This window comes from Oncorhynchus masou, chromosome 19, assembly GCF_036934945.1.
Source record: "Oncorhynchus masou masou isolate Uvic2021 chromosome 19, UVic_Omas_1.1, whole genome shotgun sequence".
NCBI classification, from domain to species: domain Eukaryota; kingdom Metazoa; phylum Chordata; class Actinopteri; order Salmoniformes; family Salmonidae; genus Oncorhynchus; species Oncorhynchus masou.
The window spans coordinates 16,958,448-16,983,747 of NC_088230.1; the positions used below are offsets into that span (position 1 = coordinate 16,958,448).

General features: G+C 44.4%; 2 protein-coding genes across 2 annotated transcripts in view; both read right to left on the reverse strand.

The window, feature by feature from the left end:
- Positions 1–17: 17 nt before the first annotated feature.
- On the reverse strand, positions 18–2,852 carry si:ch211-57i17.5 (usherin). Its single transcript, XM_064925099.1, has 5 exons — positions 2,523–2,852; positions 1,501–1,775; positions 1,213–1,284; positions 795–1,013; positions 18–695 (listed from the first exon to the last, which is right to left on the reverse strand). The coding sequence occupies exons 2-5, from the start codon at positions 1,678–1,680 to the stop codon at positions 606–608; spliced, it is 561 nt and encodes a 186-aa protein (XP_064781171.1). The 5' UTR covers positions 1,681–1,775; positions 2,523–2,852; the 3' UTR covers positions 18–605.
- Positions 2,853–9,971: 7,119 nt separating this feature from the next.
- The window catches only part of LOC135505891 (estrogen-related receptor gamma-like), a 34,163-nt gene continuing 18,834 nt past the window's right edge, over positions 9,972–25,300 (reverse strand). The window contains exons 5-8 of the mRNA XM_064925100.1: positions 21,870–21,980; positions 21,000–21,182; positions 12,503–12,772; positions 9,972–12,216 (exon numbers count right to left, since the gene is read on the reverse strand). Coding sequence (XP_064781172.1) covers positions 11,972–12,216; positions 12,503–12,772; positions 21,000–21,182; positions 21,870–21,980 — 809 coding nt within the window. The 3' untranslated portion in view covers positions 9,972–11,971. The remainder of the gene's footprint in view (positions 12,217–12,502; positions 12,773–20,999; positions 21,183–21,869; positions 21,981–25,300) is intronic.

A 25,300-nucleotide genomic window follows, 5' to 3' on the forward strand; every position in this document is an offset into this window, starting at 1 on the left:
TTACTATCAAAAATAAATTGGTCCACACTTTTATTAGATACAATCTGTACACAGAAATTGTGCAGCGACTTATCAAAAGGCATTCTTACATTCAGAGCAACAGCAAGTCAATATACAAATATGTTTATATAAAATGAAAACACTGTTCTCTTTGTATTTTAGGTCAGTGTAGCTATAAGAAATCCCAAAACAAATTTCAATATAAATGGATGCCTTGATACTGCTCATTGAAACGAACAGGTTCACTGAGAACATTTCCCTATCACTCTTATCAGTTCCTCTATCTCATCGGGAGTCTTCTCTTTCATGGTGACATTTCTGTCCCTGAATTATGATCATATAGCCTGGCTTGCAAGACAAGTCCTTTTCTTGGATTATCTTCAGTTAGTCATATTTGCACTTTTATTTTTTGTATTCCATGTTTTATTTAACCCAAAAGTGCTGTTTGGTAGGTCGGTTGCAGTCATAGTCAAATAGGATGTTATTAGGGAATGTCTATGGCTTGCTTTGTGTACCCATCCGACCTCCCTTTGTGAGGGGCTGCCCCTCCAGTCGACCTGTCTGACCTGACAAGGTGAGCGGTGGAGTTCAAAGGTCACAGCAGGTCACAGGTTAGTGTCGGTAAACATGGTGTGTTCCTTCCGCACCGTGCTGAAGCCTTTAATAGTGTCGACAAACTCCTCGTCCTCCATAAACTAGTGGATGATGGATAGAGGGAGGGGGGAGAAAGGAGGAGTTAATAAACAAACAACGAAACGTCCTCTAAGCAGGGCCTAGATTTCGGGGTGTCTTACCATCCCGCTGTCGTGGCCTTGAATGTGAGAGTCCCACACTTCCTCCTCCCCTGTCAGCGACTTCCTGTCCATCATCTGGCTCACGCTGCGCCGCAGAGAATTCTGGGAGTGGGCAGAGCCATGGATAGCGGACACGTGGAGGCTGGACACATTAAGGATACCCAGCTCACCCTCCGGAAGAGTGTTGCCACCTGCCCAAAACTTACTGTCCTCCACTCCCTTGGGGCACAGATAGGAGACAAGGCAGCAAGTTACTGTTGTCCAAAATAGACGTGTCTGTGGGAGAATTTAAATTGCACACTCCTAGTGTCCTCTCCTCAACCCATTGGAGGAGAAGATCAGAGGGGAGTAACCTTGAGAAGGAGGAGAGAGGACACGGGGAGTATGCAATTGAGATTGTGCCTGCCTGGTCTCTAACCTCCAGGTGCATGGTGAACCCTTTGAGTGTGACACTGTTGGAGGAGCTTGTTGTGTTGGGCACCGTGTCAAACTGAGAGGAGAGAGAATGTGTTACAGAGCGAGACATTTGACACATATCTCATGTTTTCCACTGAGATAGTCCGAATATACCCCATCTGAGATAAAATATTCCACCATGTTGTATGCAAACTCATCTGAATAAAGTGAATTTCTGTATGCTATGAAAGTGCATATAGTTGAATTAAAGTTGAATGACCCATCTCTTTCATAGGATGTTCCCACATACCCAGTTGGGCCGTCTCACCAGGTAGGAGTCGCTGGGGGGATACACGGCCATGGGGCTCCTCTTCTGCATGGGCAGGGCCACCAGAGGGGGGCGCTCTCGAGTGAAGGGGGTTCTTTTCAGGGCCTTGTGCAGGATGATCCCCAGAACGATAGCTAGAACCACCAGGGCTACCCCTGTCATCAGCACAATGAACCACAGCTCCCTGTAGAAAAGAGACCCGTCCCCGTTACCCCCCTCCGCCCGCTCCCCACCGGGAGGAGTGGGCTCCACCTGATCTAGAGGGGGAGAGGGACAGGTAAGAGGAAGAGGAACGGAGGAAACACAAGTGTACAGCAGTTGAACCTGTTTAATTGGGAATAATATCCAACTTGCTGTCTGATTCTTCAATCCTAAAGACGTCATGCACCCGCCACTATCACGTCTGGGACAAACCTACTCGTCGTCTTTATATAGCTGTTTCTTTCTGTGTACTAATGGTCTCTTTATCAGTAAATGCCATTGTGTCCCAGGCTTACTCTGAGTTCTAGGGGCTACAGCTCAAGGTAATGGGCCCAAGTCAACACTCTTTCTTCGAAAGGTGATCACACCGAGAGAGAGAGGAGATAACCAGGTAACTGGAGATGCACTTGTTGGCGTGGCCTATTTTCTATCCCTCTCTGATCGTACTCCTTCAGCAACCTCTCATCCAATCATTTCTTACCGACCCACTGCTGTGATATTTCTGTCCTTTGTTTGCTAGCTCTCTGAACCAGAGTATTTGTGGTGTATTCACAGTGCAACATTTTTGTTTGACACACCAAACGTTCTATGCACAATGACTAGAGTTTTCTTAACTCCTGGTAGCATCAAACCCACATCTTTTTAAAACTACGTTTCATCTGATATATGTTAGTTTAGGTGATCACAACTAATGTAGACATCATGAAGGCAATGACAGTTGACAGGAAAAGAGAGACTAGAGGGAGGTATGAAGACAGGGAAAGAGAATAAGAGCAGGTTGACTGGCCAGTCCAGAGCCTCACCAGTGCTGGTGTCCGTGTTGTGGTGTGTGGCGGGGGCATCGACACCCCCTCTCCGTGAGGTGCATGTGATCAGGGGGGCAAGGACTGACCGACGGTAAGGGATCACACCTGTTGCCCCATCAATATTTCACACCGCTGTTTACCTTGGCTGATACACACTCTGCAACACCCCACAAATGAGTGCAAATGTCTTCGGAAGGTTTGAAAAATCAAAGTACTCTGTTGTCTTGTCCACCCTGCTCCCCTGCAGTTTGGTCAGGATGGGGTCAGTGAAAAAGAGAGGCAATAGAGAGATGCAACTTCTGAGTGCTGTTAAGGTGTCCTCCTCACCTCAGAGATCTCCCATCAACCCCTGCTTCCCCCCAGCAGCGTCATGGCAACAGCCAGGTGTCAGGTATCAGCTTACCTTGAGAGGCAGGGTGACGGCCAGTCAGAGTACCATGCCTCTCTAACACACACATTTAACAGTAACTACCTAGATCTTGTTCCACCTCACTGGAAAAACAGTTGTAGTAGTAGTAGTAGTAGTGTCTTTATGATTCACCGGAGTTGGCATGTTCTGTTGAAGGCCAATTTCACTTTGAAAGTCACTTTCAAAATGTCAACCCTGATCTGTATGGATGGTGTTCCAAAATGAGAACTAAATGAGTGGTAGTATTACATGGATGGGGCCTTGGCAGATGTAACACAACAGATCCAACTCATAGGGACATTACTGCAGTGATGCCTGCACTGAATTATTTTGCCACATGGTGGTGCTAAGTAACAACTCAATGCTACCTTATGGCCTGCTACTGTGCAGTACCTGCTCTGAGTCCTGTAGTATTCTGTGTTCCATTATGTCATGTGGAAGATTGTGGAACACATTGTGCAACACATTGTCTTATTAGCTAAATGAAAAGAAGCCCACTAAAAGTACCGCACTAGACTATACATGAGAGTGTAAGAGGTAAAGCTACCCCGTGAATTATGTAGATGCATATGAAAGCCTGAAAAGTATTGTTTGTTGTTTGAAAAGACGACATCACCGTGCAGGTGTTATGTTCTACTGACTTCCTTCTGGTGGCTTTGGTTATTGATGGATCGTGGTCTGACTATAGTGGGAAAAGGCCCTTATATCAAACCAAAGCTCGTATTTAGATGGGAGGGAGCGCCGCTCATCCTTATAATACTCTAATCAGCATTCATACCTTGCCGGGATGATTAGGGACAATGTCTTTTTATTGTGGAAGTGATCTCATTGCAGAGTGGCAGAATCAGCCCATCTCCTCCAGACCCCATCCATCACAGGGTGTCTGGGAGACTGAGATGGTAGACACACACTAACTCACTTAGAGAGAGTGACATATAGGGATGTCACTCACAAGGTAACTCACTTAGGGTAGGTGATATATTGGGACGTCACTCGCCATCACTAACTCACTTAGAGGCAGCCGATGTGGCAAAACGTGTTGGGTGCCCGACTTCCATCATGCCCCTTTTCAGCTTGAATGACTGGTAAAATAAACCCATGGATGATTTTTGGGGAGATGTCGGCTACACTCATTCATCCATCCATCTTGAGTATGCTCTGTGCAATTAGTCTTACGACTGACACTTTGACCCGACGCCACCATCCTCTCCCGGGGCCTCAGTTATCAGCCATGCATAAGGTACTGGGGGGTAACTAGCCCCCCCCTAAGAACAAACAATTGCTGACACAAAAAAGCAAAGAAAATTGGAAAGAAAATGAATGTGTGAATGAAGGTCATGCTTAGGCGAATAAACTAAAGGGAAATAAATGCCTACAGTTTACATGGGGTAAAGCCCCAGTTACCGCGGTAGATGATTATGGCATAGGGTTTCACAGAAGTGTGTTAAAATCCATTGAATCAGTTTTATTTAGAAATACTTTAGTAAGCATATACTTAAAAGCTAAGTCAGGTTGTCTTATTTTAATGATTTATATCAAATATGTGAAATGGTGTTGCACATGTTTTTCTGCAACTAGTCCGTTTGGTGGAAACACACCACTGGTAGGAAAATGCACATATTTTCTATATGCAGATTTTTTCAGTCGCATATTGTAATTCGTTCGCATATTGGACAGAAACCTAGCTACTGACAGTCACTCAATTAGCCGATGTCAGCTAACATTTTTTGGGGGGGTAGGCTAAGTTAGTCTAGCGGCCAACTCTCTTAAACTTGAAGTAATCGTGTTCGAATTACCAACCAGGGGCCCCCACAGATTATGTTAGTCACTCTCACTCCGATATCATATTAAAAACTGCAAACATTTCTCTCCGCCCCATGGGAAAATGTGTAGAATTGTCACGACCGTCGTATGAATAATTGGACCAAGGCGCAGCGTGAGTAGAGTTCCACATTTTAATGATAGTGAATCTTCCAAAACACAACAAAGATATAACGATCGTGAAATACGCAGCGCACAGAGGTAGAGGTAACGAATATCAGCTGCCTCCAATAATACCTAGAATCCCCCCTAGTCACGACCTGACCTAAAACACCATGGAAAACCCAGAGGGCTCTCTATGGTCAGGGCGTGACAGTACCCCCTCCCCCCAAAAAGGTGCGGACTCCGACCGCAAAACCTGAAACTAGATGGGGAGGGTTAGGGTGGGCAACTGGCGTCGGTGGCGGCTCCAGTGTGGGACGTAGCACCCTCTCAGATCGCGGAGCCGGGCTGAACGCTGTGCCCGGACTGGGCACCGGCGCAGAGGAAGGCTCCGGCCATGGAGTGGGACTGGACGCCGTGCCTGGACTGGGCACCGGGGCAGGGAAAAGCCTCCTGCCATGGCACCGGCGCAGGAAGCCCCCAAGGTCGTGGATCGTCGCTGGAAGCCTCGGGCCGTGGACCTTCGCTGGAGTCTCCGGGCCGTGGACCGTCGCTGGAGTCTCCGGGCTGTCGCTGGAAGCTCCGGGCAGTGGACTGTCGCTGGAAGCTCCAGGCCGTGGACCGTCGCTGGAGTCTACGGGCACTGGAGGCCTGGTGCGTGGAGCCGGCACAGGATGCACCGTACAGATGATATGCTCCTCACGGCGAGTGCGGGGAGCCGGCACAGGACGTACCGTGCTGGGAAGGCGCACTGGAGGCCTGATGCATGGAGCCGGCACAGGTTTCACCGGACTGGTGACATTCTCCTCAGGGCGAGTGCGGGGAGCCGGCACAGGACGTACCGTGCTGGGAAGGCGCACTGGAGGCCTGATGCATGGAGCCGGCACAGGTTTCACCGGACTGGTGACATGCTCCTCAGGGCGAGTGCGGGGAGCCGGCACAGGACGTACCGGACTGGGAAGGCGCACTGGAGGCCTGATGCATGGAGCCGGCACAGGTTGCGCCGGACTGATGACACGCTCCTCAAAACGCCTGCGCTGCAGCATACTCCTAGCCAACAGCTCTCTCCGATATCCCTCCTCAAACTGCTCCGTGTTGTGGACTGTCGCTGGAAGCTCCAGGCCGTGGACCATCGCTGGAGTCTCCGGTCACTGGAGGCCCGGTGTGTGGAGCCGGGCACAGGTTTCACCGGACTGATGACACTCTCTTCAGGGCGAGTGCGAGGAGCCGGCACAGGACGTACCGGACTGGGAAGACGCACTGGAGGCCTGGTGCGTGGAGTCGGCACAGGTTGCACCGGACTGGGAAGACGCACTGGAGGCCTGGTGCGTGGAGTCGGCACAGGTTGCACCGGACTGATAACACGTTCCTCAAAACGCCTGCGCTGCAGCATACTCCTAGCCAACATCTCTCTCCGATATCCCTCCTCAAACTGATCCATCGACTCCCAGACGGTCTCTGGCTCTCCCCTCGGCTCGGCCGACCGCCCCTTTTGCCCCCCCCCCAAAAAAAATCTTGGAGTTGCCCTTGGGCTGTTTGTGGCCGCGGACCCCGGTGTTGTCGCTGTCCTCCTTAACTCCTCGACGACTCCCGCCAAGGAAGGGTCTCGCATCCACCTAGTATCTCTTCCCATGACCAACTCTCCTTCACCTCCTGGGTACCCTGCTTGGTCCTGACTTGGTAGGATATACGGTCACATATATAAATTCCACATTTTAATGATAGTGACACTTCCAAAACAACAAAGATATAACGATCGTGAAATACGTAGCGCACATTAGCACTCAAACAAAAACAATATCCCACATGGCAGGTGGGAAAAAGGACACACTAAGTATGATCCTCAATTAGATGTAACGAATATCAGCTTCCTCCAATTGGGAACCATACACACACACCAACATAGAAATATAATACCTAGAAACCCCCCAAGTTACGACCTGACCTAAAACACCATGGAGAACCCCGAGGGCTCTCTATGGTCAGGGCGTGACAAGAATTGCAGCAAACGTGCTTTAAAACTGCAATATTTTCTCTAAACCCCATGACAAAATGTGTAGAATTGCAGGAAATTAACGAAAAAAAACTGTCTCTCCATTGTCAAGAGTGGATCCACTAAAATGTTTTGCTGTTATGGCCCCCAAACATGTGACTGCATATGTGGGTAGAAGACATATGACATAAGACATATGAAGACACATGTGATTTCCTCCTTCACAGACTCCATGAAACAATGACTTCTTCCTTAATATTTGGTCAAATTATACATTTGTGTTGGCCTATGGTTTCCTAGAAACAAGGGGGGTCAACACACTACCCCTTTGGCTCAACTTACCCCAATCTACATGTTTTCATTGATAAATCAGACCCAAACTATATTTATCTGCTCCTGAAGGAGAACCACAACCCCGCCTGGAAAACATCCTTTATTCACCATTTATGGGAACAACGCCTTATTTGCTGTATGACTTGGAGGTGCTGGAACTGGGCCATGATAGTTGTTAAAAGAAAGCACACTGGAAGATGTGATCACATTTCTGTGGAGGTATGGGCAGAATGTTTTAATCTTTTGCAGTGATTTTTAATTCAAAAATATGCTTGCCGCAATAGCGAGTGCCAAACACTGGATGCGCATTCTGCAAGATTGTTTATTGAACAATTTAAAAAATAAATGCTGCTTACAGTCCCCACTTCTATACAAAATGTGAATTGTTGTTCAATATTTGGTTTATCAATTCATGATTGTTTCTATTTCCTGCGTTGGTATAGAGCCCCACAGTGAAGATTTCATAATACCCATAAAGCAAAGTGGTCAAACAGGGAAATGGTTCCAATCGTTTTTCCACCATTCATTTTTCCCATAGGGGATTTTATAAACACTTAAAATCAAGGCTGTGTTTCTATAAAAATCACCTTGTCCTAGAGAGATTTACACGGTTCTCAAAACCTCACGCCAGGGTCAGCCTACACAACACACAGCCCTTATTTGAAGCGTTTCTAAAAATCCGCTATGGGAAAAATGACTGGTAGAAAAACGTTTGGAACCATTTCCTTGTTTGACCGCTAGGTTATATGGGTATTATGACTCATACTGTGGTACTCTAAAGGCTCTGAAATTAAAACGGATATGATGTCAATCACTAGAAGCTGTGCTTGGCTAGATGTAATGAGTGCCAACTGTATTTGTGTAATGACCAGCAATTATACATTTATATTGACAGCCATGCAGCTGTAGCAAATGCTTCCCATATTGACTCTGAACACCATAATTGAAAGGTTTGCCCCAGTCATCTGTACTCTGAAAAACCAACAACATTTATGATTGTAATTCTCCAATTTCTTTTTTTTCTGTAATAAACGTCTATACTCATCCTTTTGAGTGTTGATTTGTAATTAATTTAGTTACATTGTGCTGTATCAAAAGCATTAAAGCATACTGAGAATGTGTTTACTAGCCAGCAGCATACCACTCTGCATACCACTGCTGGCTTGCTTCTGAAGCTAAGCAGGGTTGGTCCTGGTAAGTTCCTGAATGGGAGACCAGATGGTGTTGGAGGGCCAGTAGGAGGCACTCTTTCCTCTGGTCTAAAAAAAAGTATCCCAGGGCAGTGATTGGGGACACTGCCCTGTGTAGGGTGCCGTCTTTTGGATGGGATGTTAAACAGGTGTCCTGACTCTCTGAGGTCATTAAAAGATCCCATGGCACTTATCGTAAGAGTAGGGGTGTTAACCCCAGTATCCTGGCTAAATTCCCAATCTGGTCCTCAAAACCATCACGGTCACCTAATAATCTCCAGTTTACAATTGGCTCATTAATCCCCCTCCTCTCCCTGTAACTCTTCCCCAGGTCGTGGCTGCAAATGAGAATGTGTTCTCAGTCAACTTACCTGGTAAAATAACAGATAAATTAAAAACTAGGAATTCAATTAGTTTTCCTTTGATGGAATAATGGTGTCATAGAGGTCTTACAACTCAGAACAAGCATTACACATTTTTATTTTTATTTAAGTTAGAAGAAATTCTTATTTTACAATGACTGCCTACCCCGGCCAAGCCCTCCCCAAGCCCAGGATCGAACCAGGGTCTGTAGTGACGCAAGTTAGGTCTCTATCAACAGAGCCACATTTTCATTATTATAAAATCTAATAAATCTCCACCATATAGACGCTATACCCCCCCCCCCCCCCCAAGTCAGGATTACGACAGGATTATTGCCTTTATGAGGCAGAGACTATCACAGACTGTGTATTTTATAGCACAAGCACAAATAAGACCATAATCCTTGAAATATCCACCTGATTTAGAATAATTTCTTGAAAACTTGACATGCTAAACATTTTGGGACTGAAGCAACAGTGGACTAATGAAAAAAATGTGTGTCATTTTTGAGTGGATTTTTCCTTTAATGGCAATCATTCCGTCTTATGTTTTTGTACTGAAGCAATTTGAAATCAGGTTGATATTTCAAGGACAATTTATTTTTATATGTGCCTAGTTTTCCCTGTTAGGTTTGTGCTGAAAGACACAGTTTGTGATTGTCTCTGCCTCATAAAGGCAATAATCCTGTCAGGCAATCACAACCTTTGACTGAGAGGAAGTCAGGTGCTTGATTTCAACAACCTTGACAATCTGTTCCCAGCGGCGCTTTTAGACTTCATTCAAATAATGTCGTTAATTATGGATCCTCTCATATGGGACCATCCCCCTACCAGCCCCGACACTTCCTACTCATCTGTCCAATAGACACACCTCATGCCAACATTTATGGCCACCTTGAGAAACGAGGCGCCTGTCATAGACAATCGTTCAAAGTGACAGCAGTCTGTTTCCTGAAACAAGTCACTGCGGTAGCATGTGGGTGTCCATTATTTATTGTAACGTCAGACAGAGTGCCTGCATCTTTCCCTACGCCACCTCTCCTCCGCACTGATCTTCTCTTGATTCACGTCTACCCCTCTCCATTGCTTCACTATTCCCCCATTCTCTTCCCTCCTTTCATTCCCCCTCTCTTTATCAATGAGGACGTCTCCCCTTCTGCCTCCCTCTTTCCCAAAAGTCTGACTGGGACATGTGATTGTGTCATAAACCTATAACAGATAGAAAGATGAAGACTCTTTCTGGAACTGGAAGCATCTTTATTGCCCTAGAATCGTCCTGAGAATAGTAGTAGTAGTGTACATCTCATCTGAACATGGGTTACAACTCAGTTGGCGCTGAACTTTATATACAGAATACATACATTTACACCCCCTTCACACAGTATTGCTGGATCACACTTTATGATATACTTTGTCACAAAAATATACAGATTATTCCGCACAGCTAGGGCAAATAAAAATACAGTTGTCCGTAATGTACGGGGAGTTTAAAAGCTGTTTTCACATTCCTAGTGATTTAGTTTCCATTAATTTGACCATTTGTGATTTTCCAAGATTTCTACTTTCTGAAACGGAGACACAGAGACACGTTTGAAATACCACCACCAGATGTTCATCATAAGAAAGAAGGGTACTTTGCACAGTGTGTAATCTACAACTCAATGCCTGGTTCAATGTCATCAAGTACTGTACATCACGTTATTATATCGCCTTAGATGCTATGGTATAGTACAGGTATCAGTGCCATGAGTGAAGTAGTGAAGCTAGTACAAAACTTTTTATTTACTTATTAAAACAAAATGACTTCATCTTTAGAAAATGATCTTATTCCTTTAATATTCTTTGTTAATGCAACACTGGTAAATAAAAAAAACGAAAAAACAAAATAATCAAACTAACAATAAATACATTTTTAAGGCTCTATTCAATCAGATCTGCTTTAGCTGACATCTGCGTAGCGGCTGTTTTGATGTTGTTGGAGATGGAACTGCGCTAAGAGCTGTCAAATCCACAAGTGGCTCCGGGCATTATACCTAAATCGGACACTGCCATTGGCTGCACCGAGTCACATTATCTGAAAATCCATGCAGCCTTCTTTACAAGTTCAACACTGGAATATGAGATGTAATCTATACCTCCATTAGGATGATAGAAACCCTCGTTATTTAGTTGAATGATTTTTACATTCGAGCATCATTATTTCTATATAGCTTTCGACACGTTGTCTTTCTGAACTTCTAACGCCAGTGGGTGTGGCTTCGTGACAATGATCGGAAGAGCAGCTGCTCACCGATCTGACAGTTCCACCTCCGACTCCACCAAAACATCCGCTATGCGGGTGTCTGCTTTCGCGGTTAACTCGAGCTGATTGAATATAGGCCTTTTTTCAATATCTCCCCTCACCTTCATAATCATTGGGGCGGCAGGTGGACTAGTGGTTAGGGTGTTGGACAAGTAATCAAAAGGTTGCAAGATCAAATCCCCAAGCTGACAACATAAAAATCTGTAGTTCTTCCCCCTGAACAAGACAGTTAACCCACTGTTCCTAGGCTGTCATCAAAAATAAGAATTTGTTCTTAAGTGATTTGCCTAGTTAAATAAAGGTTTCAAAAAAATAATTAGTGACTTAATGAAATCAAGTTCCCTAACTTATTATAGGTGAGTGCCTTACATACGTTATTGTGACCGCTTGCTGCATCCTTTGACTAAGTGTGTCACACCGTTCTTTGGCAAGCCTGTCCACAGTTCATTTGATATAAAAAAAGAAAAGTTATTCAAGCACTACAATGCAAGATGAACAGGCTTAGAGCTGGTTTCACACAAATAATAATCCTAGAGGATCTTCAAGTTTTGGGTGTCTTTCTTCATTTCACTAGCACTGTTTAGGTTTATATTAAGAACTGCCATTAAAATCCCTCATAAGGCAGTTATCCCTGTCACTAAGGTGATGTCAGTCCTTCCTCCTCTCCTCCTGAGTTTGTAATGGCGAGCAGGGCTGTTAGCCTTGTCAAACTCACAACAGTCCCAGAATGACATAAAGAAGGATTGGACAACAATTACTTATTAATAGAAGAGCATCTGGAACTTCACAGAGGAGCCATTTTGTCTCCGTTCAGGTCCACTCATTGCTGTTCACTCTGTTCTTCCAGCACAATACCACTTCCTGCATTAATCTTGACCTTTATGACATCACTACCCTATCCTTCCTCTATGTGATCCTAGTCCCACGTGGCTGGTCAGGCCCTGGCCTCCAGCAGTTCCAGGAACAGTTTGTGCATGGGCACACGGCCGTCCTGCTTGATGCTGCAGAAGTGCTGCACAGCCCTGGCGGCTGTCTGCCGGAGCAGGGGAAGGGTCATGATGAGCTTGCCTGCCCGCCGAGGGTCCTCCGTGTGCTGGGCACTCTCGTAGTCCTGCAGGGCCCCATGGAGCACATCCTGGAGACTCTGGACTGCCTCCACATCCTCTATCTGCATGGAGTCTGTGGAGAGAGGGAGCGGGGGAGAGGAGGAGGGGGAGAGAGGGAGCAGTGGAGAGAGGGAGCGGGGGAGAGGAGGAGAGGGAGAGAGGGAGCAGTGGAGAGAGGGAGAGGAGGAGCAGGGGAAGGCAGGTGGATAGGGAGGAACATAGATAGGGCAGGGGAAGGATGATATTGTGAGATGATGTTGGCATATATGCAGAGATTGAACGCTAGCAAAGACAAATAGCCATTGGAAAATACATGCCTAACTCAACCTCAATTACACCAACACAGTGAAATTCCATACCTGAGTTAGCCAGTGAGATTGCCTTGAGGACAACAAACTCCTCTTTGTCAATCCTCATGGCTTTGTATTTCTTCACCAGTTGCAGTATGGTGTTGTTTAGGTCCAGTACACCTGCCAGTTTGGACTGGTCCTCATCCATGATGTAGTCCTCAGCATACACCAGCTTGTCCTCCAGGGCCAGCGAGCGAAACACCACGCGCAGGATCAGAATCTCCATCCATCCACTCTGCAGTAGACTCATCTGGTCTGCCAGCGAGAGCAAGGAGAAACCTGAAGAAAGGGGGATGGAGGAGAGATGGAGAGTTTTTAGCTAGGTCTAATTAGGGAGGCCAAAGAGGGGAAGGACAATTTTAAATCGAAAAGATACAACCCAAAAATAAAAACATTGGCATTTGAAAATAGAATTGTGATGGTTTTGGTCAGAATGGCTGGACACATTGGAATTATTAGACCAAGGTCAACCGAAGGGTCATTGGATGAGGGGTCAGTTAAGGCTAGAGGGGCGGAGGCAGCGGTGTGGAACAGTTGAATAGTGAAAGCCCATAAATTGTCAATCCAATAAAGACACTCCCTTTGACAAACAGATACACCCCCATGTGAGCATGATTATATCCACTCAATCTGTAGTCTCCACACACACACACACACACACACACACAATAATTAAAAACCAGAAGATTAGTTTTACAGAATGGAGGGAAAGGAAGAGGAGTAGGAGGGGAAGGCTTTTTATTTTTTTTTACACCATCAGTGATTCTTATCAGGGTCGGGTGCTTTTACAATTGCCATGTGGACGCCTGTGGCTCCCGCTCCTCTCTTATCTCTCCCAGATTGATTGGAACGCTGTCTGCAGACTCTTTCATTGGTTGATAGGGATCAGCATTCCGGTACAGAACGATCGTTCAGCAGAGGAGAAGAAGAAGCATTGTGTGAGCCTGTGTGTGTGTCGTTGGCTTTGAGGACACCTCTACATGGACACACACAAGGGGACACATAAAGGAGCATCAGAGACGTCCTCTGTTCCGCAGAGACAAGACAATGCCGGCAGAGACAAAGAGGTTCTCTTACTTAACCCAGAGCAGTTAGTCCATGGGATGTCATTCTCAATGCTGTAGTTAAGGGTTAGGGTATGAGGAGCGCTTGGAACAATGATACAGGCATACAGGCTTCAATTTGAGAGGGTTATCTGGGCTGGAAGGGTTCAGCTGTGCCCCTACAGAAACACACACATAATAACTTCACAGCCAGCTTACAGCAGCCTAAAAAAGGCCAAAGTGTGGTGTGAGAGAGGGTCTTAAGCCAAGCTCATCTCCTCCCAGCATAGCCCTCAGAAAGAATCAACGTCAGTCTCCATGACAGGACCAGACAGGGGAAGGGGCGGGGGGGACAGGGTGCTGAGTGGCCGAGCTGGACTAACCTCCCCCAGCGCAGTAGCAAAGACAGCCTGGGCCCCTCTGCCAGGACCACTGGTTCCCCCAGCCATGGGCCGTAGCCTGCCACTCAAACAGAGCTGATGTGACACCACCATTACGGTGCTACCAGGGGTCTAGAGCTGAGACTACTTTCTCTCTCTTTCTGTGTCCCTCATCACTCTGTCCTTATCTACTGTATCTCTCTTCCCCTCTCGCAACATCTCGCTGACTCTCTCTCTCTCTTGCCTTCTTGCTCATTCGCTATCGGCCTCCCACTCTCTCATCCTCAGTTTCTCTCTCTCTCTTTCAGTTTCTCTCTCTCCATTATCCCCTCAAGTGGGTCCCTGGTGTGTCTGTGTCGGTGGTTGTTTCCCATGGCTGCCCCACTCCAGACAGACAGACAAACGCTCCACTGGCAAAGGGCTACAAATACACACATCCATGTGACTTACTAGGTTAGACTCCCACTCTGACAGTAAACACTGGTGACAAGCAGAGAAGAAGAGTTTCAAGGCATTCAGGAGTGGAACACTTTGTTGCTCTTCATTCTTTCTTTGAGAACGAAGAAAGTGCTGATCAGGAAAGACACAGACACACACACACACACACACCTGCTTAGGCAGCATGTTGTGTAAGCATTACTGGACAAGCGTTAACAAAAACACAGGTGATTCCCTGGTGATGTTTTGGGTGTGAACAGGACATTAACTGCTGATAGAGCCAAAAGACTTTCATCTGAGAAAAAAAGCTTGGGGAAAGAGAGAGTGCGAAGGAAGAGATACTGGATATATGTGATCGGATTCAGGATCGGGGACGTTTGACGCCATTTCCTACTTCACAGTAGGGATGTTAGTTATATATACAGTACTAGACAAAACTTTGGACACGCCTACTCATTCCAGCATTTTTCTTAATTTATACTATTTTCTGCAATTTAGAATAATAACACATATGGAATCATGTAGTAAGTGTTAAACAAATCAAAATATATTTGAGATTTGAGATTCTTCAAAGTAGCCACCCTTTGCCTTAATGACAGCTTTGCACACTCTCGGTGTAACATGTGCGCTGAGAGTCAGGAAGTTCAAGTAGTGAGTGTTTTAATAAATAAACACAACTAAATACAAACAAGAAAGAAACACCACACATACATGACAATGGAACAGAAACAATGACGCCTGGGGACGGAACCTAAGGGACTGACATATGTAGGGAAGGTATTCGGGGAAGTGACAGAGTCCAGGTGAGTCTGATGACGCGCAGGTTCGCATAACGATGGTGACAGGTGTGCGCCATAACAAGCAGCCTGGTGACCTAGAGGCCGGAGAGGGAGCACACATGACACTTGACATTCTCTCAACCAGCTTCATGAGGTAGTCACCTGGTATGCATTTCAATTAACAGGTGTGCCTTGTTAAAAGTTCATATGTGGAATTTCTTTCCTTCTTAATGCGCTTGAGCCAATCAGTTGTGTTGTGACAAGGTAGCTACTTTGAAAAATCTAAAATATATTTTGATTTGTTCAACCCTTTTTTTGGTTACTACATGATTCCATATGTGTTATTTCATAGCTTTGATGTTTTCACTATTATTTTACAACGTAGAAATTAGTTTAAAAAAAAAAAAAAAAACTTGAATGTGTAGGTGTGTCCAATCTTTTGACTGGTCCTGATATATAGATATATATATATATATATATATATATATATATATATATAGAGAGAGAGATTATATATATATATATATGTATATTTATAGATAGAGATATATATATATATATATATATTTTTTTTTTTTTCTGACATAAATGTTTTCTTGAAAATGTGAACTTTCATATGCCTGAATTACAAACTTGTGTGGGATCCATAAATGTGAATCAAAATGCTTAGTTAGACCTAGTAAATAGCCTAGTTTAGCCAAGGAGAAAGCACTGAGCTACAGTAAAATCGGGAGAAAGGCAGGATCCATGATTAGCTAAGATAATGGAGGGGGATATTAAACAGACTACTTTCTGGAGGACAATGCCATGCTCACTCATGTGTTTACATGCGGAATCTTAAAGAGATGGGTGGGGCTATGGCTTAAGAGGGTATGAATGATCCTGAATGGGTGGAAACAAAGAAGGGCTCTCTAGAAAACGTGAAAATCATTCAAGGGCATTTTGTCTCCTACTTGTCTCAAAAGTGGGATAACAAGTTTAGCTCATTGACATTTCCCCCTCAACTGCAGTGTATGTTATACCATTTTGAAGCTCGGAGTTTGTACTTTTATAAAATGTTACAAAAAAAGGCAATCTTGAAAATTCGACATACATGTAAGTCCACCTTCCTGAATTGAGCCACATATGGCCATATCTACCTCCACTGCTATCTACTTGGCTGTCATCTTTTTGGGGAAAGTCATTCGATTTCTAAGTGCTTGTGTACCTTGACAAATTATGTAACAGTACTTATGTAAGGAAATTCAACTGGAAAATTAAATATTCCTAAAGTATATTAAAAGGGATCTGACGTTGTTTGGCCAACAGAGGCAGGACAGTTAGATAGTTATCTGAGCCTGACCATGGGTGTAGTTGTGGGAGGGGCTAGTTTTCCCAGTTAGCCCAGATCAACACAGTTGGCCGAAGCCCAAGGGCCTTTCCAAAACAAAGAATTACCAAACCGAGAGAGAGACAGAGAGAGAGCGAGAGAGAGAGACAAATGTAAATATACATAAATAAAGTGACAGAGAGAGAGACTAGGGGTCTGTCACAAGCTCATCCATGTATCCACAATGTACATGTATACTGTACATCAAATCAGAGGGGGAGAGCGAAAGAGAGCGAGAGAGAGACAGACAGAGATTTCCAACAATATTTGTGAACCGTTGCCACAAGAAAAGGGCAGCCGATAGAGCACAAACACCATTAGAAATGCAACCTATATTTAACTGTTTATTTATTTTCCCTTTCATAATTAAATTATTTGCACATTGTTACAACATTGTACAGTGCATTCAGGAAGTATTCAGACCCCTTGACTTTTCCCACATTTTGTTACGTTACAGCCTATTTCTAAAAATATTTCAATAGTTTTTTCCCCCTCATCAATCTACACACAATAGCCCATAATGGCAAAGCAAAAACAGATTTTGCAAATGTATTCAAAATAAAAAAAACAGAAATATCACATTTACATAAGTATTCAGACCCTTTACTCAGTACTTTGTTTGAAGCACCTTTGGCAGCGATTACAACCTTGAGTCTTCTTGGGTATGACACTACAAGCTTGACACACCTGTATCTGGGGAGTTTCTCCCATTCTTCTCAAGCTCTGTCAAGGTCCTCAAGCTCTGTCAAGTTGGATGGGGAGCATTGCTGTACAGCTATTTTTAGGTCTCTCCAGAGATGTTAGATTGGGTTCAAGTCTGGGCTCTGGCTGGACCACTCAAGGACATGCAGAGACATGTCCCGAAGCCACTCCTGCGGTGTCTTGGCTGTGTGCTTAGGATCGTTGTCTAGTTGGAAGGTGAACCTTTGCCCCACTCTGAGGTCCTGAGCACTCTGGAGCAGGTTTTCATCAAGGATCTCTCTGTACTTTGCTCTGTTCATCTTTCCCTCAATCCTGAATAGTCGGCCAGTCCCTGCCGGTGAAAAACATCCCTACAGCATGATGCTGCCACCACCATGCTTCACCGTAGGGATGGTGCCGGGTTTCCTCGAGATACGACGCTTGGCATTTATGTCAAAGATTTCAATCTTAGTTTCATCAGAACAGAGAATCTTGTTTCTCATGGTCTGAGAGTCTTTAGGTGCCTTTTGGCAAACTCCAAGTGGGGTGGAGTGCTGCAGAGATGGTTGCCCTTCTGGAAGGTTCTCCAATCTCCACAGAGATACTCTCGAGCTCTGTCAGAGTCACATCCCTGACCAAGGCCCTTCTCCCCCGATTGCTTAGTTTGTCCGGGCGGCCAGCTCTAAGAAGGGTATTGGAGGTTCCAAACGTCTTCCATTTAAGAATGATGGAGGCCAATGTGTTCTTGGGGACCTTAAATGCTGCATAAATGTTTTGGTATTCTTCCCCAGAGTTGTGCCACGACACAATGCTGTCTCGGAACTCAATGGACAATCCCTTGACCTCATGACTTTTGCTCTGAAATGCATTGTCAACTGTGGGACCGTATATAGACAGGTGTGTGCTTTGATGACAACATAGCACACTCTTGGCATTCTCTCAACCAGCTTTATAAGGTAGTCACCTGGAAGGCATTTCAGTTAACAGGTGCGCCTTTCTTTCCTTCTTAATGTGTTTGAGCCAATCAGTTGTGTTGTCACAAGGTAGGGGTGGTATACAGAAGATTGCCTTAATTGGTAAAAGACCAAGTCCATATTATGGCAAGAACAAAATCAGGTTTGTGGGCTTCCTTGCTCACGCATGCTTTTTCAGTTCTGCCCACAATTTTCTATAGGATTGAGGTCAGGGCTTTGTGATGGCCACTCCAATACCTTGACTTTGTTGTCCTTACGCCATTTTGCTACAACTTTGGAAGTATGCTTGAGGTCATTGTCCATTTGGAAGACCCATTTGTGACCAAGCTTTAACTTCCTGACTGATGTCTTGAGATGTGGCTTCAATATATCCCACATAATTTTACTTCCACATGATGTCATCTATTTTGTGAGTGCACCAGTCCCTCCTGCAGCAAAGCACCCCCACAACATGATGCTACCACCCCCGTGCTTCACGGTTGGGATGGTGTTCTTCGGCTTACAAACCTCCCCCTTTTTCCTCCAAACATGATGGTCATTATGGCCAAACAGTTCTATTTTTGTTTCATCAGACCAGAGGACAAAAAGTTTGATCTTTGTCCCCAAAAAGTACAATCTTTGTCCACATGTGCAGTTGCAAACCATAGTCTGGCTTTTTTAATGGTAGTTTTGGAGCAGTGGCATCTTCCTTGCTGAGCGGCCTTTCAGGTTATGTCAATAAAGGACTCATTTTACTGTGGAAATAGATACTTTTGTACCCGTTTCCTCCAGCATCTTCACAAGGTCCTTTGCTGTTGTTCTGGGATTGATTTGTAGGAGACAGAACGTGTCTCCTTCCTGAGCGGTATGACAGCTGCCTGGTCCCATGGTGTTTATACTTGCGTACTATTGTCTGTGCAGATGAGCGTGGTACCTTCAGGCGTTTGGAAATTGCTCTCAAGGATGAACCAGACTTGTGGAGGTCTACAATATTTTTCTGAGGTCTTGGCTGATTTCTTTTGATTTGCCCATTATGTCAAGCAAGAGGCAAGAGTTTGAAGGTAGGCCTTGAAATACATCCATAGGTACACCTCCAATTGACTCAAAATGAGGCCAAAACTATTTTGTTTACAAGAAATTTGTGGAGTGGTTGAAAAACGAGGTAATGACTCCAACCTAAGTTTATGTAAACTTCCAACAACTGTATAACATATTTATATTTGTTTAACACTTTTTTGGTTACTACACAATTCCATATGTGTTATTTGATCGTTTTGATGTCTTCGCTATAATTCTACAATGTAGAATATAGTAAAAATAAAGGAGAACCCTTAAATGAGTCGGGGTGTCCAAACGTTTGACTGGTACTGTATGTAAATAAGGCATTTCAGTTGTTTATTTTGAATGCATTTGCAAAAATCTCTAAAAACCTATTTTCTCTTTGTCATTACGGGGTATTGTGTGTAGATTGATGAGGAAAAATGGATATTTAATCCATTTTAGAATGAGGCTGTAACGTAACAAATTGTGGAAAAAGTCAAGAGGTCTGAATACTGTCCGAATGCAATGTACATAGCCAATAATAATATAATATAAACTTGTGTTTATTTCTCTTGTTTATTTCCCTTTTTGTTTATTGTCTTTTCCACGTGCTTTGACAATGTAAATACACGTTTCCCATGCCAATAAAGTCCTTTGAATTGAAATTAATTGAATTGAATTCAGAGACCGAGACAGATAGAGAGAGAAACCAGGGGGCTGTCACAAGCTCAACCATGTATCCACATCAGAGTGGAATGCAAACTAAACAAAGGGGCTGAAGATAGATGGCCTCTTTCCTCTTTATCTCCACCATCAGTGTGTGTCCGATGGTCCATATGTGTTGTCACTACACAACTAAACCATAACTTCATCTTAATAGGTTTAAACAGCTCTTGCTTCCAAAGCTTTCCATCCAGGAAAACCCTAATCTAGAAGTTCTCCCTAAAGACTTCTCTTAGCAGCGAGGAATATCCTTTGGGACGAAGGGCAGAAACATTAAGGGGGTAATTCAGACCCAAATTGAGCAGGCGTAAAGGGTACTTAATTCCATTTGCATGCACCTTTCTCTCTCCACATATTCTGACCTTGAATTTAAGCATGGAAATAGCATGCTATTCACCCGCTATTCATTTGGGTTGGAGATTTAATAAATGAAGGTCTGGCGGAGGTCTACAGATACGGTGTGTTCTGACCTTGACCTAATTCCCTAATAATTCCACCACCTTTACACGTGAGGAAACCATGAATAAGGTCTATCGAAACTGCCGGTTTCAAGTGGAAAAAACATCTACTATCTCCATGCACTGTAATTTATACATTGATAAGAGCTATCGATAAGAGCTAGGTAAATGAGTAATCCGTTTGGAGAAAGGGACTGTAAATACACATAGCAATTGTTTTATCCTATTTTGCCTTATGATCCCTGGAGACAAATGTGAACCCAGTCGTATGGAAGCAAACTGAAAATCATAACAACATTGCATGTTTTGTGGCCCCTTGTCCACAGTGACGTCTGGCCCGAAGAGTATTTAAGAGTATTCTTGTCAAACAGATGGCGACACAACCACATTAAGGTTTTGAAGGAAACTACTGCTAATGCTTTCAGGTAGCACTAGACTCTGGCGCATGTTCAAGTACCACATTCTTACCTTCGCTTAGCAGACCACAGACACACTGTTTCTGGACTAAAGTCTTAATCCAACACAGGACACAACAATCTCCACTCTGAGCTGATAAGAGTCTTATATTGAATATGATGTGTGTTTATGCCCATGTGTGTGTGTGTGTGTGTGTGTATACCCATGTATGTGTGTTTTCCTACCTGGGATGTGTTTGGCCCAGCCGATGTTGACCACCAGTTCACGGTCGGCAAGGTCACAAAGTGTGGTCAGGGCTTTGATGTCACTGTCGGGGACGGTGGGGTCCGGCATGGCAAAGATACTCTCTGGTTCAGCAACCAGCAGGAGAGAGACCACCTTATTCTCTACCAGACCACCTAGAGGAACTGAGAGACAGAGAGATTTAAAATATACTTTATTAATATCTAAAATGCACAAATGTGAGAATGTCATTAGAGACAGACAGTGAGAGCAAGCGAGAGAGTAAAAAAGAAAGGGGAGAGTGTTATTTTCTTGAAAGTACTACTTAAGTCGTTTTTTGTACTTTACATTACTATTTATATTTCTGACAACTTGTACTTTTACTCCACATACACTTTTTACTCCATACATTTCCCCTGCCACCAGAAAGTACTTGTTACATTTTGAATGATTAGCAGGACCGGAAAATGGTAAAAATTTCACACAATTATCAAGAAAACATCCCTGGTCTCCCTACTGCCTCTGATCTGGCAGACTCACTTAACACACTTCATTTGAAAGTGATGTCTGAGTGTTGGAGTGTGCTCCTGGCAATCTGTCAATTTAAATAAACAAAAAAATGATGCTGTCTGGTTTGCTTAAAATATAGAACTTGAAATTATTCATACTTTTACTTTTGATACTTAAGTATATTTTAGCAATTACATTTACTGTTGATACCAAAGTATATTTCAAACCAAATACTTTTAGACTTTTACTCAAGTAGTATTTTACTGGGTGACATTCACTTTTACTTGAGTCATTTTCTGTTAACTTATCTTTACTTTTACTCAAGTATGACAATAGGGTGCTTTTCCACCGCTGATTCTTACATGTCCTCTTCTGAGCCAGGCCGTGTTGAGGGTTGAGGTAGGGGCTGTTCTCAGAGTCTATCCTTCTCTTGTACTTCTGTCTGCCCCCGCGGACCCGGTCCAGACGCACACCTGGGAGAGAAAAGGTGAGAGTAAAGGAGAGAGAGAAAAAGAGAGAGACAGACACACACATTTAGGTAAATTTAACACACACACACAAAGTCGTGGCCAAATGTTTTGAGAATGAAACAAATATTAATTTTCACAGTCTGCTGCCTCAGTTTGTATGATGGCAATTTGAATATAATCCAGAATGTTATGAAGACTGATCAGATGCATTGCAATTCATTTCAAAGTCCCTCTTTGCCATGCAAATTAACTGAATCCCCCCAAAACATTTCCACTGCATTTCAGCCCTGCCACAAAAGGACCAGCTGACATCATGTCAGTGATTCTCTTGTTAACACAGGTGTGAGTGTTGCCGAGGACAAGGCTGGAGGTCACGCTGTCATGCTGATTGAGTTCGACTAACAGACTGGAAGCTTCAAAAGGAGGGTGGTGCTTGGAATCATTGTTCTTCCTCTGTCAATCATGGTTACCTGCAAAGAAACACGTGCCGTCTTCATTGCTTTGCACAAAAAGGGCTTCACAGGCAAGGACACTGCTGCCAGTAAGATTGCACCTAAATCAACAATTTACCGGGTCATCAAGAACTTCAAGGAGAGCGATTCAATTGTTGTGAAGAAGGCTTCAGGGCGCCCAAGAAATTCCAGCAAGCGTCAGGACCGTCTCCTAAAAAGTTGATTCAGCTGCGGGATCAGGGCACTACCAGTACATAGCTTGCTCAGGAATGGCAGCAGGCAGGTGTGAGTGCATTTGCACGCACAGTGAGGACTTTTGTAGGATGGCCTGGTGTCAAGAAGGGCAGCAAAGAAGCCACTTCTCTCCAGGAAAAACATCAGGGACAGACTGATATTCTGCAAAAGGTACAGGGATTGGACTGCTGAGGACCGGGGTAAAGTCATTTTCTCTGATGAATCCCCTTTCCGATTGTTTGGGGCATCCGGAAAAAAGTTTGTCCGGAGAAGACAAGGTGAACGCTACCATCAGTCCTGAGTCATGCCAACAGTAAAGCATCCTGAGACCATTCATGTGTGTGGTTGCTTCTCAGCCACGGGAGTGGGCTCACTCACCATTTTTCCTAAGAACACAGTCATGAATTAAGAATGGTACCAACACATCCTCCGAGAGCAACTTCTCCCAACCATCCAGGAACAGTTTGGTGACGAACAATGCTTTTCCCAGCCTGATGGAGCACCTTGCCATAAGGCCATAAGATAACTAAGTGGATTGGGAAATAAAACATCAATATTTTGGGTCTATGGCCAGGAAACTCCCCAGACCTTAATTCCATTGAACTTGTGGTCAATCCTTAAGAGGCGAGTGGACAAACAAAACCTCACAAATTCTGACAAACTCCAAGCATGGATTATGCAAGAATGGGCTGCCATCAGTCAGGATGTGGCCCAGAAGTTAATTGACGGCATGCCAGGACGGATTGCAGAGGTCTTGAAAAAGAAGTGCCAACACTGCAAATATTGACTCTTTGTAATTATACTTCAGTATTCCATAGTAACATCTGACAAAAGTATCTAAAGACAATGAAGCAGCAAACTTTGTGGAAATTAATATTTGTATCATTCTCAAAACTTGTGGCCACGACTGTACACTAAAACACAGTACTCCTGTTTAGCAGACTACCCCAATGTCAAAACCAGGAGAGTGATGCACTATTCAAGTTCATTTGATTGACATTTCTCCCTCGTGACATCTCTAAGATTATAGGGAGCCTAAGAGAGAAGTCACATTGCTGGCATAGCAACATCAACCCTGTAACACAATATGTTACAGGGTCATCTTAACAAGCTCAGCGGTAACCTTATCGCCATGGAGATGAGGAGCTAACAGCAAGGTTAGGGGGTAAGAAGGGAAACATGGTGTGGGCTGGTCACAGCGGTCCCTTTACATACACACACCAACACACACGGACACGCACATACGCACATAGTTCACGTTTCAAATGTTTTATGTTATGTGCACTAGTACAGGGAAATTCCTTTCTTGCTTTGCTCTTTCCCAACACTGCAGTAGTACTATAAAAACAAAAGTAAAGTATAACAAAAACACACGAGAAATAGAAATAAGAAGAACACGAGAAAGTAAGTAAGCTATATACAGGATCAGTTCCAGGGTCAGTGCCAATACCATACTCACATTCCACCATCCAGTGATACCCTATACGCCTCCAAAGAGAATCTTGACTTGAGAGCTTTTATTAGCATGAGGGGTAAGGGTTAGAGTTGAGGTTAGGGTTAGAGTTGAGGTTAGGGTTAGGGTTACGGTTGAGGCTAGGGTTAGGTTTGAGGTTAGGGTTACGGTGAGGGTTGAGGTTAGAGTTTGGTTTGAGCCAGGATGTGGACGTGAAGCAAGAGCTAGGTTGAGGCTAGAGCTAGGGTTGAGGTTAGAGTTGAGGCTAGAGTTAGGGCTAGAGTTAGGGTTGAGGTTAGGTTTGAGGCTAGAGTTAGGGCTAGAGTTAGGGTTGAGGCTAAGGTCAGGGGTTTCAGATTCCTAACACATCAATAGTCCCTCAATAGAAAGATAAGAGGGGCGAGGGTTAAGGGGTGAGGGAGGGTATTAAGGATTGGGCGCGGAGGCCTGGGGAGATGAGAGGGGTATTAAGGATTGGACAGATGGGTAAACTAGGACCCCTGGACCTGAGTGATGTCAGTCCTTCCACTGTGGTCGGAAACACAGTCTGGATTAATCTAATGGTTGGCAGGTGCTACAGTTTGTGACAGGTGATTAGTGTGTGTAGGGAAGGATTTCACTGTGTTGACACACATTGGATTATATGAAAGCAAAGGAGCAATAGGTGTATTAGAGGCAGTAAGGTTTGTTCTGTGTGTGTGTGTGTGTGTGTGTGTGTGTGTGTGTGTGTGTGTGTGTGTGTGTGTGTGTGTGTGTGTGTGTGTGTGTGTGAGGATGGTCAAAGAGTTACTCATAGGCATTTGAGCTAAGTGTAACTCTTCCGAGAGGAATGTGCTGACAACCAAAGGGACAAGAATAGCCCTGGAGGATAACAGTACACACACACACACACACACACACACACACACACACACACACACACACACACACACACACACACACACACACACACACACACACACACACCTCTCTGTGTCGGAGAGATCTGAGGGTTCCGATAAGGAGGCGGGTGTTGGGTCACCCCCCCTTCCCCCTCTGCCCTCACCCCTGTTTGAAGTCTCCTGCACCTTTCGAAGGGGGATTTACACATTCCCAAAAACACACCCAACGGGATCAAGAGCACGGATGTCCACTGAGCACAAGAAAACTTACCCGGATCGTCATTCTACATGACATAATTTCCC